This window comes from Staurois parvus, unplaced genomic scaffold (genome assembly GCF_062004578.1).
Source record: "Staurois parvus isolate SC_StPar_1 unplaced genomic scaffold, SC_StPar_1.0 ptg001252l, whole genome shotgun sequence".
Lineage (NCBI taxonomy): Eukaryota > Metazoa > Chordata > Amphibia > Anura > Ranidae > Staurois > Staurois parvus.
Genome location: NW_028319048.1, coordinates 2,677,574 through 2,694,161, shown reverse-complemented (window position 1 = coordinate 2,694,161; position 16,588 = coordinate 2,677,574). Strand labels below are relative to the sequence as shown.

Sequence of the window (16,588 nt, the reverse complement as noted above, 5' to 3'; positions counted from 1 at the left end):
TCATTTAATGAACAGTTATTTATAATTACAGAGATTCTACAACCTTTCACATATCACAGGAAGTGAGTTTGGCTCATGGCTGATAAAAAGGTGGATCAACCTAACAAGAGCACACAGTAAGATATTGTAGTAGCACCATAAACCATGGCCGGATCTAGGGGGGTGCTGGGGTGGGTGATACCCCCCAGATATCAGTTGTGACCACCCAGGCAAGCTGTGGATGATGTCCATCAGATGAAGCTGTGTGCAGCGGTTGGCTGCATCTATCAAGTCCAGTGTCTGTGACAGAGAACAACCAGCACACTCCCCTCCCCTTCTCTGCATGGACGGGATAGGAGAGATCAATGTGCACTTCCTCCTCCTCCCACTCCTCTCCTTGTGTCTGCCCCGCCCCTCTCTTTGTGTCTGCCCCTCCCCCTCTCCTCATGTATTCCCCACCCCTCTCCTTGTGTCTGTCCCACCCCTGTCCTTGTATCTACCCCGCCCCTCTCCTCATGTAACCCCCGCCCACACTGCAATTCTCAACCAGTGCTGTACTTGAGAAGATGTGTGGGCGGGAAACTTGAAGCTCTATAGTTGGCAACTACATGGTGGCTGCAAGACTGAAGACTGCCTGAGCCACCAGACCAGCCTGGGGTGACTGAGCTGAGCCCATCTCCCTCCCTTCTCTCCCCCATCTTTCTCCCTCCCCCTCCTTCTCTTTCCCATCTTTCTCCCTCCTCTGACTCTGATGTAAGAAGGGGATTATACCAGAATCTGATGTAAGGGGGCACTCAGCAAGACTCTGATGTATGAAGGGGACTATACCAGAATCTGATGTAAGGGGACACTCAGCAAGACTCTGATGTATGAAGGGGACTATACCACAATCTGATGTAAGGGGACACTCAGCAAGACTCTGATGTAATAAGGGGACTATACCAGAATCTGATCTAAGGGAACACTCTCAAGACTCTGATGTAAGAAGGGGACTATACCAGAATCTAATGTAAGGGGACACTCTGCCAGACTCTGATGTAAGAATTCCCTATACCAGAATCTGATGTAAGGGGACACTATGCCAGACTCTGGTGTAAGAAGGGGACTATACCAGAATCCGATGTAAGGGGGCACTCTGCAAGACTCTGATGTAAGAAGGGGACTATACCAGAATCTGATGTAAGGGGACACTCTGCAAGACTCTGATGTAAGAAGGGGACTATACCAGAATCTGATGTAAGGGGACACTCTGCAAGACTCTGATGTAAGAAGGGGACTATACCAGAATCTGATGTAAGGGGACACTCTGCAAGACTCTGGTGTAAAGTGGTGGCACTCTGGGGACACTGAGTGACACTCAGTAAGGCAGTCTATACATAATTTTTGGTTCAACATCGGGGCTCCCACGTGGATGCGGAAATCACTCCCGCTGAGGTATTGTGTTCTGACATCGGAGATACTTATCACTTAGTACTGATCAGTGCTGCCGGCTATAACTGGCGGTGCTGATCGGGTGGAAATGTTCCTAGAAGCTGGTTGTACAGAAGTCCATCGGTACCCCGCCCTCCAACCTGCTGATTCCTGACCTCTGCTCTGCTAACCCCGTCCTCTGACCTGTACACTCCGCTATTCATTCCTGTTTGTGTACACTGCCCTGCAGACCTCATACCCTCTGCCCCCCTGACATTTATTACTGCACCCCCATATCATACTGGCTAGATCCGGCCCTGCCATAAACAGTATGTTTAGGGGAGATGAGGAAAGGTTCCCATATTTTTAGGGAAGAAATGGAAGCGTTATGGCAGCATTACTGAAGATTACTTCCACTGGAAACCCCTAAAGTCCTTCCCTCTGACCGTTACCCAATCCAAATTAATTTTTTTTTTTTAAGGCTTTCAAATCAGTTCACTTGCTTGAGTCTCCCACCCACCGCTGGGCTTCACCAGCAATCCAGCATTTCCATCCACGCCGGCCGCAGCCCGGCTCGCAGTCCTTTGAGCCCCCCTTGCTGGACAGCCAATAGGAAGCATCAGCATCACCCAGTGAGAGACCACCTGAATGAGGACCCTCCCACTATTTTTCAGTCTTGATGACAACAGACTCAGTGCTCAGTACATCACATGACCATGGATTTAGGTGAGTAAAAGAGATATTTAGATTAGCTGGGTTTTTTGTTTTTTTTTAATGTAGCAATTACTCAGAGGAGGATGGGGATGTATTTGTGAAATCAGTGGTCATATGATGGAATACCTAGGCTTTTGTGTAAGTGTAGCGCCCCCTTAGGTAGGTTTGTAGTATGTATATAGTTTAGTTTAGTATAGCGTGGTCTCCTGCTTAACCCCTCCCCCTCCAGAGGATTTCCTCCCCTTCCTGACCAGGCCATTTTTTGCGTTATGGCGCTGCATTACTTTAACTAAATTTATGTCCCTTTTTCCTACAAATTGCGCTTTCTTTCAGTGGTATTTGATCACCTGTGCGGGTTTTTTTGCGCTATAAAAAAAAGACCGACAATTTTGAGAAAATTTTTTTTTTACTTTTTGCTATTAAACATGTTCAGTAAAAAAAATTTTAAAAAATCAAATTCTGTCATAAATTCATGCTAAAATGTATTCTGTGACATTTCTTTGCTTAAAAAATTCCAATACGTGGAAATTAATTGGTCTATGTGAATGTTTTAGCGTTTTCAAATGGCGGTATGGATACTGGGATTTTTTTTTTTTACTAGTAATGGTGGCGATCAGCGACTTCCCCAGTGACACCAATACAGTGATCAGTACTAAAAAAAGCACTGACAGTGTGCTAATGGCACTGGGCATGCAGGGGTTAATGTGAGGGGCGATCAAAGGGTTAACTGTGTGTAGGGAGTGTTTTACTATGGGGGCGGGGTGCTTTGCTCCATGTTTGTACAGTTGGCTACACAGATTCACTAAGGAAAGCCCACAGATAAGCTGTCCTCAGTTGTCATAGTTTGATTCGGAGTATCCTATTATATCCCTTCCCTTTCCCAGTTCCAATGAAGTAAAGACAACAGAGAAGCTAGAACCCCCAGACTGATGATTGGAGTAATGAGTGAACGTTGTGTGCACCTGGTATAAGAAATGTGGTGTGCTTGGCTGTGGGAGAAGATCTAAGGAGAAAGGCTGGGCAAGATACAAGCAGCCCCTGCGGGGGTAGCTCTACATAAGAGGAAATGGTGGGAACTAGTAGTAACTTTTATTATGTATTTAGCTGTTTCTGGAAGACAGTTAGCAAAGCTTTATGTCAGCATTGGGGAAGGTCCAATTTGATAACTTTGATCACCTCCTACTTTTCTTTTTTTTATTTTTTCTGCAGTGGTTTTCATACACAAGAACCATAAAAGTGTGTTTTAGTCATCATACGGAAACCTTTTAAACAATCTTTTATCTGCCAGAGCTTTCAGCCTCTCATATTCCTGTTTTTTAGCTTTTGCTTTTGTCTCGGCAACCATAAATTTATATACAAATTTCAGAAGGAACTTCTTGCGCTGTATACGTTCTTTCATTGGATCCCTTGGCTGTGTCAGGCGGAATTCAACATCTTGCAAAGCTTCCACGATCACTTTCTGTATATCATTGCACCGCCCCCGAAACTTCATGTGGTCCGTGGGGGTGTAATTCTCAATGGCCAGCACTTTTTCTGCTCCCACATGTCTAAACTTGTCTTCTAAATCTCTGTAGTCGTTCTTTAACTTGTGTGTAAGGACAACAATAGGAGGAATCCCTGTCATTATAATAAAAAAATAGGAAAGTTCAGTTGAAAATGTAAACTTCCAAGAGTTCACTACCTTTAACAAGTTTATTTTTCTGGTCATATTAAGAATGGCCTTTCCTTTTCAGTGTGCAGCAAGAAATGTTCTTCTTTATATCCATGTCAATGGGAACCTGCATATGGCTCCTGACAACTCTCATAATTCAGCGCAGAACCTGAGATCACATTACAGGCGCTGTGTCACATTCGAAATGGCATCTCTATGGAATAATTGTATCTTTAGATTTATTAAATATTGTTTATCAAGGTTCAGTTGTGAACTTTCTTTGTTTTTCAGTATGACACTTTGTTCTCTCTTTTTTTTTTTTTTTTAAATGAAAAAAATTATAAAAATGGCAACCCTGGCACTGATCGTAGATTTACTGCATTCAAGGGCAGGTGCATTACTGGCCATTTGTGTATTTATACAAAATATATGTAGAGGGAGAAAATGCTGTACAATATGATCACAAAAACGAATTAATGAAAGTGTATGTGAACACAAGAACACAAATGTAATATATTGCAGCTTTCCAGTCCTCGGATGGTGAGGAGTGTCAAGGTGTTGTGTCAATTGCAATTTAAATTGCAAAGCTTTTCTTGGCCCTGTTTCTCCTATGGATCACAGGAGTGCAGTTCATTCTGCATGACTGTGGCCAACTTTCAGCCAACAGATGTCACTCAGCTAGTCCAGGCGCTGGATCGATCCCGACTCTACTGTCGGGATTTACCCAGCAGCACGGACCGGCAGCAAGTTGCTGAGAGCCTGAGGCAGCCCTTCTTGCCCCCTCCACAGCTCAGCGTTCCAGTGAGTGCTGAGGGGCAGATCAAAGAGCTGGTGACTGTCAGTCACTGCTATTTTTTTGAACCGTCTAATATTCACTTTTCTTCAAATTTTTTGGATTAACAACACAAATTTGATATATTTTTCTTCATGTTTTGATTTGGAATAGAATGTGTCGTGTTCCCAATGCATTTGTGTGAATGGAAATAAAAGCTATTAGAAGGATTTTCAGCTTTATTCACTTTTTTCAACACACTGCTATTATTTTGAACACAACTGTATGTACTGTAATATATTTTTTTTTTTTGGGGGGGGGGAGATATTTCTCCTTTAAATAAAGAAGAGTTACATAAAGAAGAGTGACATGAGTGAGTGCCCCGGATTTAGTTTTTTTTTTATTGCTACTTAAAAATGTGCTGTTTTGGTTCATAGCAAGTGGAACCCTTAACCACTTGTGCCCTCTCCATTCTGACAGAGAGCTTGAAAACTGGGTGGAGGGGTGGAGCCTGACTATGATGGCACGGAAGAGCGCGCAGTAAGCACTCTCCGTTAGCCTTCCCTGGTTTATCCTCCCCAGGAGTCTCCGATAGAGAGACCAGCTGCATCGAGGGTGAGCGGTGACTCACCCGACTGGAGACGGTGCGTGGTGTCCGTGTCCCTGGAGACGGTCGGCTTCCTGGACCTGAGAGAGAGAGATCTGGCAGAGAGTTGGGAGAGGAGCGCCTTGGGGCTCTCCTCTGACGTCCGGTGGAGGAGGAGTGGAGTTGCCGGGGAGACGGTCGGGCTGTCAGTCAGATAGCCTAGGAGCCAGGAGAAAGCCGGCTTCGGAGGGGGAGTGAAGTTGCCAGGGAGACAATACTGAGACGGACGAGGCAGTGGAGCGGCACCGACACGTGGGCAGCCGCAGAGAAGCCTTGGGAGAGCTTGCCTGATATACAAACAAGTAGGAGAAGTGGAGGAGGTAAACCAACACACTCCTTTCACATTACATCATCTCCACCCTATCTTCCTAAGACCTCAAAATCTCCCTGCTGCCATACCACTCCTGCATCATACTATTCCTATTGCCTGACACCACTGCTACAATAAGGCTAACCCTCTAAACTTCTATATCTTTCCCAATCTATAACCTAATATATACCAGCACATCACCTCCAAAATAAGGACATATCGGATGAGAAAGATAAGTGACTTGAGCTATATTAGACCCACAGGAATCCCCTTAAGAACCTATAATGAGAAAAGAGGACTGCTTCTGGAGTGATATCCCAACGTGAAGGGTGAGTGAGGACCGTGGGCCTTCCTGCAGGGCTTATTCTATATTATATATTGGACCTATACAGTGGAGCCTTATATACATTGATTCCTCGTATTAGACTTTCAGATGACTATGGTAAGACTTTGCATTAATTATACAATCTGAAAATAAAAGAGATAGGGGATTCCTAGGGCGGGTCTGAAGATCGGGAGGAGTAGGTGTCCAGGAGAGCAAGAAACAAGAGTAAAGGCTTTAAAAATAAAATGAAAGGTAAAAACATCAAAGGGAGTGGGCCTAAGAACTCAAAAACTGGTACGATCAAGAAGTATGTGTCACAAGAAAATGTTACCCCAGAAAGATCTCAGGCAATAAATGAAAAAAGTGAATTGGAAATAAGTCTGGATAATAGCCCGAGACTCTCCCTGGGCCCAGTATATAATAGCCAACAATTAATGGAAAGCCATGATCTGAGAGATTGTGAAAGAGATATGCAAATACCTAATAAAAAAGAAATGGCGGAGATGTTTAAAGGCTTGGAAAAATCAATGAAGCATGAAATGGGGATGATTCGGGAAGAAATGGGACAATTGTTAACTAGGGTGGAAGAAATGGAGGAAAAAGTGCAAAATTATACCCAAACCATCCCAAAATTAGAAAAAAGGATATTAGAAGATAGAAAAGAACAAAGGAGATTGCTCTATAAGAACAAGAAAATAGAGAAAGGAGAAATAATCTCAGAGTAAGAGGAGTCCCAGAACTATCACAGATTTAAGATTTAAAAGACTTAAAAGAGCTAATTGGCAAAATTTTGAACTCCATAATGGATAAAGTGGACGAGGAGATGTTTAAATTGGACGGCGTATACAGGATTGGAAAGTATCAACAAGACAAAGGGATAGAAAAACCAAGAGATATAATTGTTAAATTCCATAACTACGGAGATAGAGAAGAGATATGGAAAAAGATTAAAGGAAAAACAAATATTATATACGGAGAGAAAATTATTCAAATTTTTGCAGATTTAACATCAGAGACTCTGAGAAGGAAGAGATCACTGAAACCCCTATTAGAAGTGATGAAAAAATATAATGTGAAATACAGATGGGGCCGTGATACAAGTTTATCGAGTGGAGGGATGGAATTACAGCTATCTTAAAATTTCCGGAAGATTTAGAAGACTTCTGTGATAAACTTGGACTGCAGAGACAAGTGATACCGGGTTGGGAAGTGGAAGAGGGAGAGTTGGACACTGGTAGATGGCAGTTGGTCAAAAGAGGAAATAGAGAGACAATAGATAAGGAGACATTGGGGAGGAGGGGGGAAGGTGAGTGGTCATAGTTGGAGTCGAACCCTTATAGAGGGATCAAAGGTGGAACATGACCCATAGGCAAAGGAGGCCTAGGAGGGGGAGGAGGTTGGGGAGGGGGGAGGGGAAAGGGGAGGGATATGGTGAGGGAGGGGGAGAAGGATGGTATAGGGGGAAATTTTTAAAAATACTCTACATAGTGAGGAGATGTATACAAGACATATGGAAGATATAAAGTTTATAACCTACAATGTAAAGGGGTTGAACAGTCCTGGGAAGAGATTTAAGCTATTTAAGGAGTTGCAACATAGAGAAGCTTCGGTAGTTTTTTTACAGGAGACGCATTTTGAGATTAAGTCAAATATTAAATTAATCACTAGAAACTATCCAACATGGTTTTATGCAGACTCCCCAATTAAGAGAGCTAAGGGGGTGGCAATTGGGTTTGCTAAAAATGTAAGGTGGGAGGTAGAGGATAGAGTGACGGATCCTGAGGGGAGATTTTTGTTTTTGAAAGGTAGATTGCAGGAAATAGAGTGTACAATAGCGAATATATACTGCCCAAATAAGAGACCTGAAGTATACCTGAAAGGGATACTAAGAAAGCTGATGGATTTTAAAAAGGGAAGATTGATAGTGGCGGGAGATCTGAACTTATGTTTAGACCCACAGATGGATACAACTTCTCGTGTGCAACGAGAGGGAGGTAGGTCTATGAAAACCTTAAAGAAGGAGATACATGAGGGCCAACTAGTGGACATATGGAGAATAACGCATGGAAAGGAAAGAGACTATACCTTCTTCTCTAATGCACACGAGACTTACTCGAGATTGGATTATATAATGGTAGACCATCAACTTATTGAGAGGGTGGTTAAAGTAGAAATAGAGACAATGACTATCTCAGACCATGCCCCAGTTATAATGAAGGTAAGATGGGGGAGGCAGTTGACAAGGGGGGTAGGATGGAGGTTAAATGAGGTCCTTTTATTAGATCAAGAGATCGATCAGCAGATCAGAAAAGAGATGGAAAGATACTTTCAAGAGAATGAAACAGGGGATGTATCAGTGGCCACTGTCTGGGAATCCCATAAGGTATATATTAGGGGTATATTGATCGCGCTAGGGGCAAAAAAGAAAAAGGAAAGGAGTAAGAAACTGACAGGGCTCTTAAAAGAAATATACGACCTGGAACAGATCCATAAAAATAGAATAACAAGTGAGATAAGGCAGAAGGTATTAGGAAAGAAGAAGGAGTTGGAGATATTAATGGAAGAAGAAAGGAGGAGAGTACTCAATAAAGTAGCAGTGGAGAGGTATAGATGGGGAGATCGACCAGGAAAACACTTAATGAGAACCCTGAGAAAAAAGAGAAATAGAAATTATATAGAAAAAATAAGAAATCCCAAGGGAGAAATGGCTCACTCTACTAAAGAGATTGGAAAGGTATTCAAGGAATATTATAGCAAGCTGTATAATATTAATTCCCAGAATTTAGCAAATAATAGTGAAAATGAAAACAGAGAAAAAAGAAGGGCATATTTAAAAAATGCAGGACTACCAAAGATAGATGAAGATCTATTGAAATCCCTGGAGTTGGAAATTACACAGGAGGAAATAAAGATAGCGTTGAAAGATACTAAGGTGGGGAAAAGCCCTGGCCCAGATGGATATACCGTGAGGTATTATAATAAAATATAGTGAACTGTTAATACCTAAATTGAAGGAGTATATGAATGCCCTGGGTGGAGAAATGGAGATTAGACAGGAATCCCTACAAGCCCATATAACACTTATACATAAGGAAGGGAAGGACGCTACTCAATGCTCTAGTTATAGGCCAATTGCACTCCTAAATATAGATACAAAGTTATATGCAAGGGTCTTAGCAAATAGGATGAAAGACTTGATGCCGGAATGGATCCAGGGAGATCAGGTTGGTTTTGTATCAGGGAGAGAGGGTAGAGACAACGGAATCAGAACTTTGTTGCTGATCCAGAAAGCTAAAAAAGGGAAAACCCCGGCAGTGGTGCTCTCGATCGATGCCGAAAAAGCTTTTGATAGAGTAAACTGGAGCTTTATGATGGATACCCTAGAGATCATGGGAGTAGGTGGTAGAATGAGGGAGTGGATAGGAAAGTTGTATAAAATGCCATCCGCGGTTATTTTGGTAAATGGTGAAAAGTCTGAGCCCATTGGGATGTGAAACGGGACAAGACAGGGATGCCCACTGTCCCCATTGTTGTATGTATTATCATTGGAACCCTTGTTGGAAACAATTAGGAAGAATGTAGATATAAAGGGAATACAAATAGGGGAAACTGAACATAAAGTGGCAGCTTTTGCAGACGACCTGTTGTTTTATGTGGGAAATCCTAGGATAACACTCCCGAATTTAATAAGAAGTTTAAAAGAGTATGGGGAAATATCAAACTTAAAAATCAACCCGACAAAAACTGAGATCTTAAAAGTAAATCTTCCAAATGGTGAGAAAGAAAAGATACAAAGAGAATTCCCTTTTATATGGAGAGATACAGAGATAAAATATTTAGGGGTTAAACTTACTGCTTCATATACAAAATTGTATAAATTAAATTATATTGCTCTTCTAAATGAGATCAAAGAGGAACTGAAGATAATGGGAAGAGAAATTCCCTCTTGGTTAGGACGAATAAATCTGATAAAAATGATAATTGTACCCAAAGTCTTGTATAAATTTCAGATGATCCCAATAAGTCTCCCAGACGCCTTTTTTAAAGAAATTAAAAAGATGATAACAAAATTTATATGGAAAAATAAAAAACCTAGAATATCCTATGACCTGATGAGTAGAGGTAAAGAGAGAGGGGGATTGGGAGTGCCAGATTTTAGGAGATACTATAATGCTGTAGTTTTAACAAGAATTTATGACTGGACACACAATATAAGGGGGAAAAGGTGGGTTAAGATAGAGAACGAACTGAGTGGAGTTGACCTGAGTAGAAGCATATGGGCACCAATACAATATAGAGGTTTAAAAAATACCACGAGTGTGTATACACTGAATGTTTTAAAGGTTTGGGATAATTTACATAAACGTATGAAGTGGGATTTTAATTCACAATTAATGTCACTAAGAAATATGGAATATTTTCCACCAGGTATAGAGGGGATTATGGGAAAATGGATTAAAAAGGAAGACATTCAATTAAGGGATATTATGGATGGACAGAAATTGAAAACATTAAAAGATTTAAAGAAAGGTGGAGGGGAACTTTTTATTAAGATTGATGAGTGGAAATATCACCAATTAAAACACTTTGTTGAGAGTCTTCCGAAACCTATGAGAGGGAGAATGGATTGGAACTTATTTGAAAAGTTGTTGGAATCATGGGGAGAGGGGAAACGGGGCACGGCAAAAATATATAAAATTCTCACTGAATTAGTCACGGAGGTAAAACCAATGTATATAGAAAAATGGGAAAAGGACTTGGGGACAGAGATAGATGAGGATAAACAGAGGAAAATATATAGACTCACACATGAAAATATCAGCATGAGAGAAGTGGAGGTAAATTATAAAAGTTTGGTAAGATGGCACATCACACCAAAGGTAGAAAATAAAATGGGTATAGAGAGAACACAAGAGTGCTGGCGTGGGTGTGGAGGGATCGGTACGTGGTTTCATATTTGGTGGGAGTGCCCAAGGATTCAAAGTTTTTGGGAGAAAATGGTCAACTTAATAGAGAAAATCTCAGGGATAAAGATAGGATTAGATCCAGAAGTGTGTTTGTTACATAAGACAGATATACCAGTGAATAAATACAAGGATTCGGGTATATGGTACTATGTGAATGCAGCAAAGGGGTTGATACCTAGATTCTGGCATAGTTTAGAGGTTCCGAGAGAAAAGGATTAGGTAGAGAGAGTAAATCAGATTAGTAAGATGGAGAAATTATACTATATCCAAGAAGGTAAGATGGAGATATATAATAGGAGATGGGAGAAATGGGAAGATTTTGTACTTCAAACGATTATATATGAAGCAATAGAAATGAGAAGAGAAGAGGGGTAGGATACGCTTGCTTTAGACAGAAAGCAGGGAAGAACACAGAGTGGGGGGGTTTTTGGGGGGAGGGGGTAATGTTTTAAGAAGGGAAAAATAAAGGATAAGAAGGAATTGTGTATTTATTATGAAAAAGATGAAAGTGTATTGTTATCTCTATGAAAAATTAATAAATATTTAAATAAAAAAAAAAAAACTGTATGTACTGTAATATATTTTTTTTTTTTGGGGGGGGGAGATATTTCTCCTTTAAATAAAGAAGAGTTACATAAAGAAGAGTGACATGAGTGAGTGCCCCAGATTTAGTTTTTTTTTTTATTGCTACTTAAAAATGTGCTGTTTTGGTTCATAGCAAGTGGAACCCTTAACCACTTGTGCCCTCTCCATTCTGACAGAGAGCTTGCATGGGTTCCAAACAAATTCACACCTTGTTGTTCAATGACCTTGAATAATGGTCATAGCGTCCTAGGACTCTTCCTCCATCATAGGTACCACCACAATGTGATTCAAGAACTTATGGAAGGGGAGGTGAAGGTGTGAGGGATACATTTCTTTGACCAGACCTGCGTATATACTTTCAGTCATGGTAAGTGAGCTATTAATTAATTTTTTTTTTCTTTTACAATCATCTTGGCTGATAGAAGAGTCACCTCACTCTATTCTTTTTTGAATCCCTTAAGTCAACAAAGATGTTCTTCAGGTAGTCTTAGCAGTGAAATGTGTATTCATCAAGTGTTCAGAGGTCCACATTGACTGGTGGATGGAAACTGCCCAACAGTTCACTGAGGCTGCCTCTGTTTTCACTGATACAAGACTATCCTGCCACTGGCCAATTTGTACACAGCTGTAACATCTGAGAAGTGAAGTTACCTGTCATATCTCTGCAGTTCATGAAAAAACTGCACACTTCATCAAGTTGCTCCTGTGGAAGTTTGTGCCTCGCACTAGAAGAAAACCAAAGTTTAGTGTCCTTATATATCAACTTTCTTCAAAGATATTTCATTTTTTTTTAGATAGGAAAGTTGATTCACCTCCTGACATCTTGTATGTCTATAAATGATTGGGAAGACTAGCTGAGAAAGACAGACCTCTGAATATGGACTTGTGGGTAGAGGATGGGACACAAACTGCTGCAGGACAGCCCCACATGAAATGGCTACAGTTCTGAGTCTGCTTCCCAGCTCCACACCCAGATCTCCAGCCCCCTCTGCTCTTCTTCCTGGCTGCAGAACAAGGTAGGGAGTGCACTGTGACATAAGGAAGGTTGGGAAATATGACCAGGACTAGGGGGGTTCTGGAGTGTGCTTTGCCCCCCCCCCCAAGTTTTTAGTTGGGTCCAACAAAGCCAAAGCTATCTGTGGGGAGGAGGAATTCTGCTGACTGTGCTCAGGCTGTGTGCAGTGCAGGGATGGAAGAAGTAGCTCTGCTGAGTGCCCTGTCAGCAGTGACCCCTGTCCTCTGCCCTGTCAGCAGTGACCCCTGTCCTCTGCCCTGTCAGCAGTGACCCCTGTCCTCTGCCCTGCCAGCAGTGACCCCTGTCCTCTGCCCTGCCAGCAGTGAACCCCTGTCCTCTGCCCCGCCAGCAGTGACCCCCTGTCCTCTGCCCCACCAGCAGTGACCCCCTGTCCTCTGCCCCGCCAGCAGTGACCCCCTGTCCTCTGCCCTGCCGTGACCCCTGTCCTCAGCTCTGCCAGCAGTGACCCCTGTCCTCTGCCCTGCTAGTTATGACCCCTGTCCTCTGCTTTGCAAGTTGTGACCCCTGTCCTCCACCCTGCCAGTTGTGACCCCTGTCCTCTGCCCTGTCAGCAGTGGCCCCTGTCCTCCACCCTGCCAGTTGGGACCCCTGCCCTCTGCCCTCTGCCCTGCTAGTTGTGTCCCCCTGTCCTCTGCCCTGCCAGTTGTGATCCCTGTCCTCCACCCTGCCAGTTGTAACTCCTGTCCTCCGCCCTGCCTGCAGTGACCCCAGTCATCTGCCCTGCCAGTTGTGACCCCCTGCCCTCCATTCTGCTGACCCCCTGCCCTCAACTCTGCTGTAATCTATCCTCAGCTCTGCTGACCCCTGTGCTCTGCCCTGCTGACCTCCCAGTTTCTGCCCTCCTGACATTTGTATTACACTCCCAGATCGGACAGGCTGGATCCATCCCTGGTGGGGAACACTTGACTTCTGATGGTGAGGAGGGTTTTGACATCTGATGTACAGGATGGGGGGGGGGGGGGGTGCACTGGACTTCTAGTCTTATAGATACAACTGGCCTTTTGAGGGCAATCATAATATTGATGCAACCTGCAATGAACCTGAATGTGACACCCCTGGGCTAACATAACCCCCCACCTCAAATTGTGTGAGTCAGTGGTGTCCTGTAGAACACGGCTCTTAAAAGTGTGTAATATTTCATTAGGCATGTATTAATTATGACTGCAATCTGAATTCTGTAATATTTCTTGATTAAGACATTCAACCAATTTATGTGTCCAATGTATTGGTTTCTATGTAGAAATGATCCTGATTTTGAACTCTCCAGTTTTAGTAAATAAACCCCTAATTGACACTGGGGTGGGAACTGACTGACACTGACATCGCCAGTGATACTAATACAGTTTTCAGTGATAATGCTGTATACTGTCATTGTACTAAAGACACTGGCTGAGAAGGGGTTAACATCTAGGGGCAATCAAAGGGTTAATTGTGTGCCTACCAATGTGTAATGTGCGTGATGTGTGAAACAGGCACATTGGTGCTCTATGCAAGGAGCTCTTTGTTTTTAGTAAACACAGGGCTCTGTACTGTGATTCGCTAAGCTGATCAGCAGGTCCCGGTCATAAATCATTGGCTGGAACCTGCTGACCAACTTGTTCTATACCGAATGACAGCACAGATGGGGCATTGCGCCCGCATGCTCTCCCCATACCCGGAAATGCCGGATCTCATACATGTATGTTCCCAGCGCAGAGCGGCTGACCTGCCGCAGTAACAGTACATGGGACGGTCCACAAGTGGTTATACTTTATAGCCAATTACAGTCATGCAAAGCAGCACAAAACATACATCAAATATTATTTTTTGTCATAACAATGTATGCAAAGCTTTCTATAGATCCATACCTGTAAATAAATATGGGGAAAATAAAATCGGTGTAGTTTGGTGTTAGGTCAGAATCCTCCACCAGGGAAATTATCCACTCAAAGTCCTTAGTCAGCACCACTTCCTCATCCAAGGGGAGAAAATTACCTGCGAGTGACAACAGACAGACATAAAAAGATACCAGAGTTATAGGAACCCCATGACTGGTGTCCACCATAACGTCACACATCGGGGCCAATTTACTAAAGATTAGAGCATGACCACTTTGCAGAGTCAGTTTTCTCACTTACAGTACTTGTCATTTTAAGGACATGAAGTAGGGAGAAAGGAGAAGGTGGCAATGACTTAGAGCAGGGGTCTCCAGGTTGAGGCCTGTGGGCCAGATGTGGCCTTTTTCTTGCCTTTATCTCGCCCTTAGGGGACTATTACTCCCCCTGACATCAGAAATGGGGAATTAATTCTCACACTGACACCAATCATGGGGTGCTATTCCTTCCACTGACACTAATTATAGGGTACTATTCTTCCCACTGAAAGTAATGATGCGGCACAATTCCTCCCACTGACCACCAAGCAGGGCTTTTTTTGGTGGGAATGTAAGGGAATGCAGTTCCAGCACCTCAATCACTAAATGTATGTTATGGCTAGGGATACTGGGGTGTGTTGGAGTATCTATTGATGCTGGCTTGTAGAGGATCAATTGTCACTTGGAGGATCTATTGTTGCAGGGGGTCTATGGTTGTTGACGGGGGCTCTATTGTGGCTTGTGGGAGAACTATTGCTGCTGGAGGGGGTGTTATGTTGCTGGGAGGGATCTACTGATGCTGGCTGCTAGGAGATCTATTGTCTCTGGCAAGGGTCTATTATTTCTGGGGGAGGTATATTGTTGTGAGGGGGTCTATTTTTTCTTGGAGGTGATCTATTGTTGCTGGCTGCAGGGGGTCTATTCTACTGCTTTTTTTGTTATTATCAACATGTTCCATACAAGTTACCCAGCACCACAAAATTATATTTGGTTCTGTATTCTCTAAAAGGACTGTACTGAGAGGTGGGACCAAGGGACAGTGCTCAAAGGTGGGTAGGGGATGGAGACAAGCCCTGCCACCAAGCCTATGACATTGTGATGGCGGAGCATTTTCTACTCCCACTGGCCACAGTCCGACCCCCCATAAAGTAAACTGAACATTTGTTTTGAAAGTTTGGAGACCCCTGATGTAGAGAAACCTTGAGAAGGAAGAGGCAGCAAGATGAGCAATTTGGCCTATGAAGCACGTTCTAGGAGGACGTCTATAGACACCGTCCCAGACTCAGAACTGTAGTCATCTTTCAGCTATAGCGTGGCAAAGAGGTGGTTAATTGAACATTTGCTTTAGTGAATCTCTCTCACCATGACACCATCTGTTGCTGTTTTCTTTATAGGATTATAGTCTATGTTATAGTCTTTTTTTTTTGTTTTCTTACACCATGCTACCAACCAAAAATGCTGACATATGACATAAAGGACCTCCTTCATTGTCAGAGGTTTGTGGCAACATTTTTCCAGTCTTTGCAACTTTCTATTCAAAAGTGAAAAATGGCAACAAATTCATTAGATTTGGGGCAGCTGAATTCAATATAAAAATATTTTATGAGACATTTCATTACCATTGTATGAACTTTCCTCCCAAGCATAATAGGTTGACAAAGAAAATATTTTATAGATTACCTAGTTGTGCATAAGCCACCGCTTCCTGAAATCCGTCCTTTGTTCTGAATCCTCTGTTGTCCACGATTGCGATGGTATCAGTAAGTTCATACATGTTTCTGATAACGGTTCCAGCTGATCCAGTTGTGGCATGGGTCCAGAATTCTTCTTCTCCAAGGGTATAGATGCAGGAGTTGACAAAAGCCGATTTGCCATGACCGGTATAACCAAACAGCTGCAGGAGCACCCTGGTGTATGTCTGGTCCTCTGAGAAACCTCCTGGAAGATGAAAATCACGGATGAATTCCTTGTTGTCTGCGGCGCACATTGCTGGAGAGATTGCCCAGTGTCTTGTTTCTGCGATATTCTGTTTCTGGTAAATGTAAAAATATGCTTCCACTTTTGCTGTGTACAAAGGTGATGGGAGTGTGCTGAAATGTTTCTGATACAGATTACATTCCTTGCACACAGGTATAACAACATGCCACAAACTGAAACCGGGTCCTGCCCTTGTATCTTACACACAACTATAGGAAAAACTTGTATTTATTATTTTCATTTTTGGAAAGCGTTAGGGAGGGTTTTATGTTTGTTTGTTTCTGTCTGTTTGTTTTTTTCTATCTGTGTCCTATTGGGGAGATTTCTCTTCACTTCCTGTCCCATAGCCACAACAGGAAGTGGG

The 16,588-nt window shown here is 42.7% G+C and overlaps 1 protein-coding gene across 1 annotated transcript; it reads right to left on the bottom strand.

Annotated features, from left to right (window-relative positions):
- Window positions 1–2,490: 2,490 nt before the first annotated feature.
- LOC149437878 (uncharacterized) lies at window positions 2,491–16,335 on the bottom strand. The gene is made up of 4 exons (XM_089660530.1): window positions 15,928–16,335; window positions 14,243–14,369; window positions 12,011–12,084; window positions 2,491–3,720 (listed from the first exon to the last, which is right to left on the bottom strand). Exons 1-4 carry the CDS (start codon window positions 16,232–16,234, stop codon window positions 3,347–3,349), a joined length of 882 nt encoding a protein of 293 aa, XP_089516656.1. The 5' UTR covers window positions 16,235–16,335; the 3' UTR covers window positions 2,491–3,346.
- Between the last annotated feature and the right edge of the window lie 253 nt (window positions 16,336–16,588).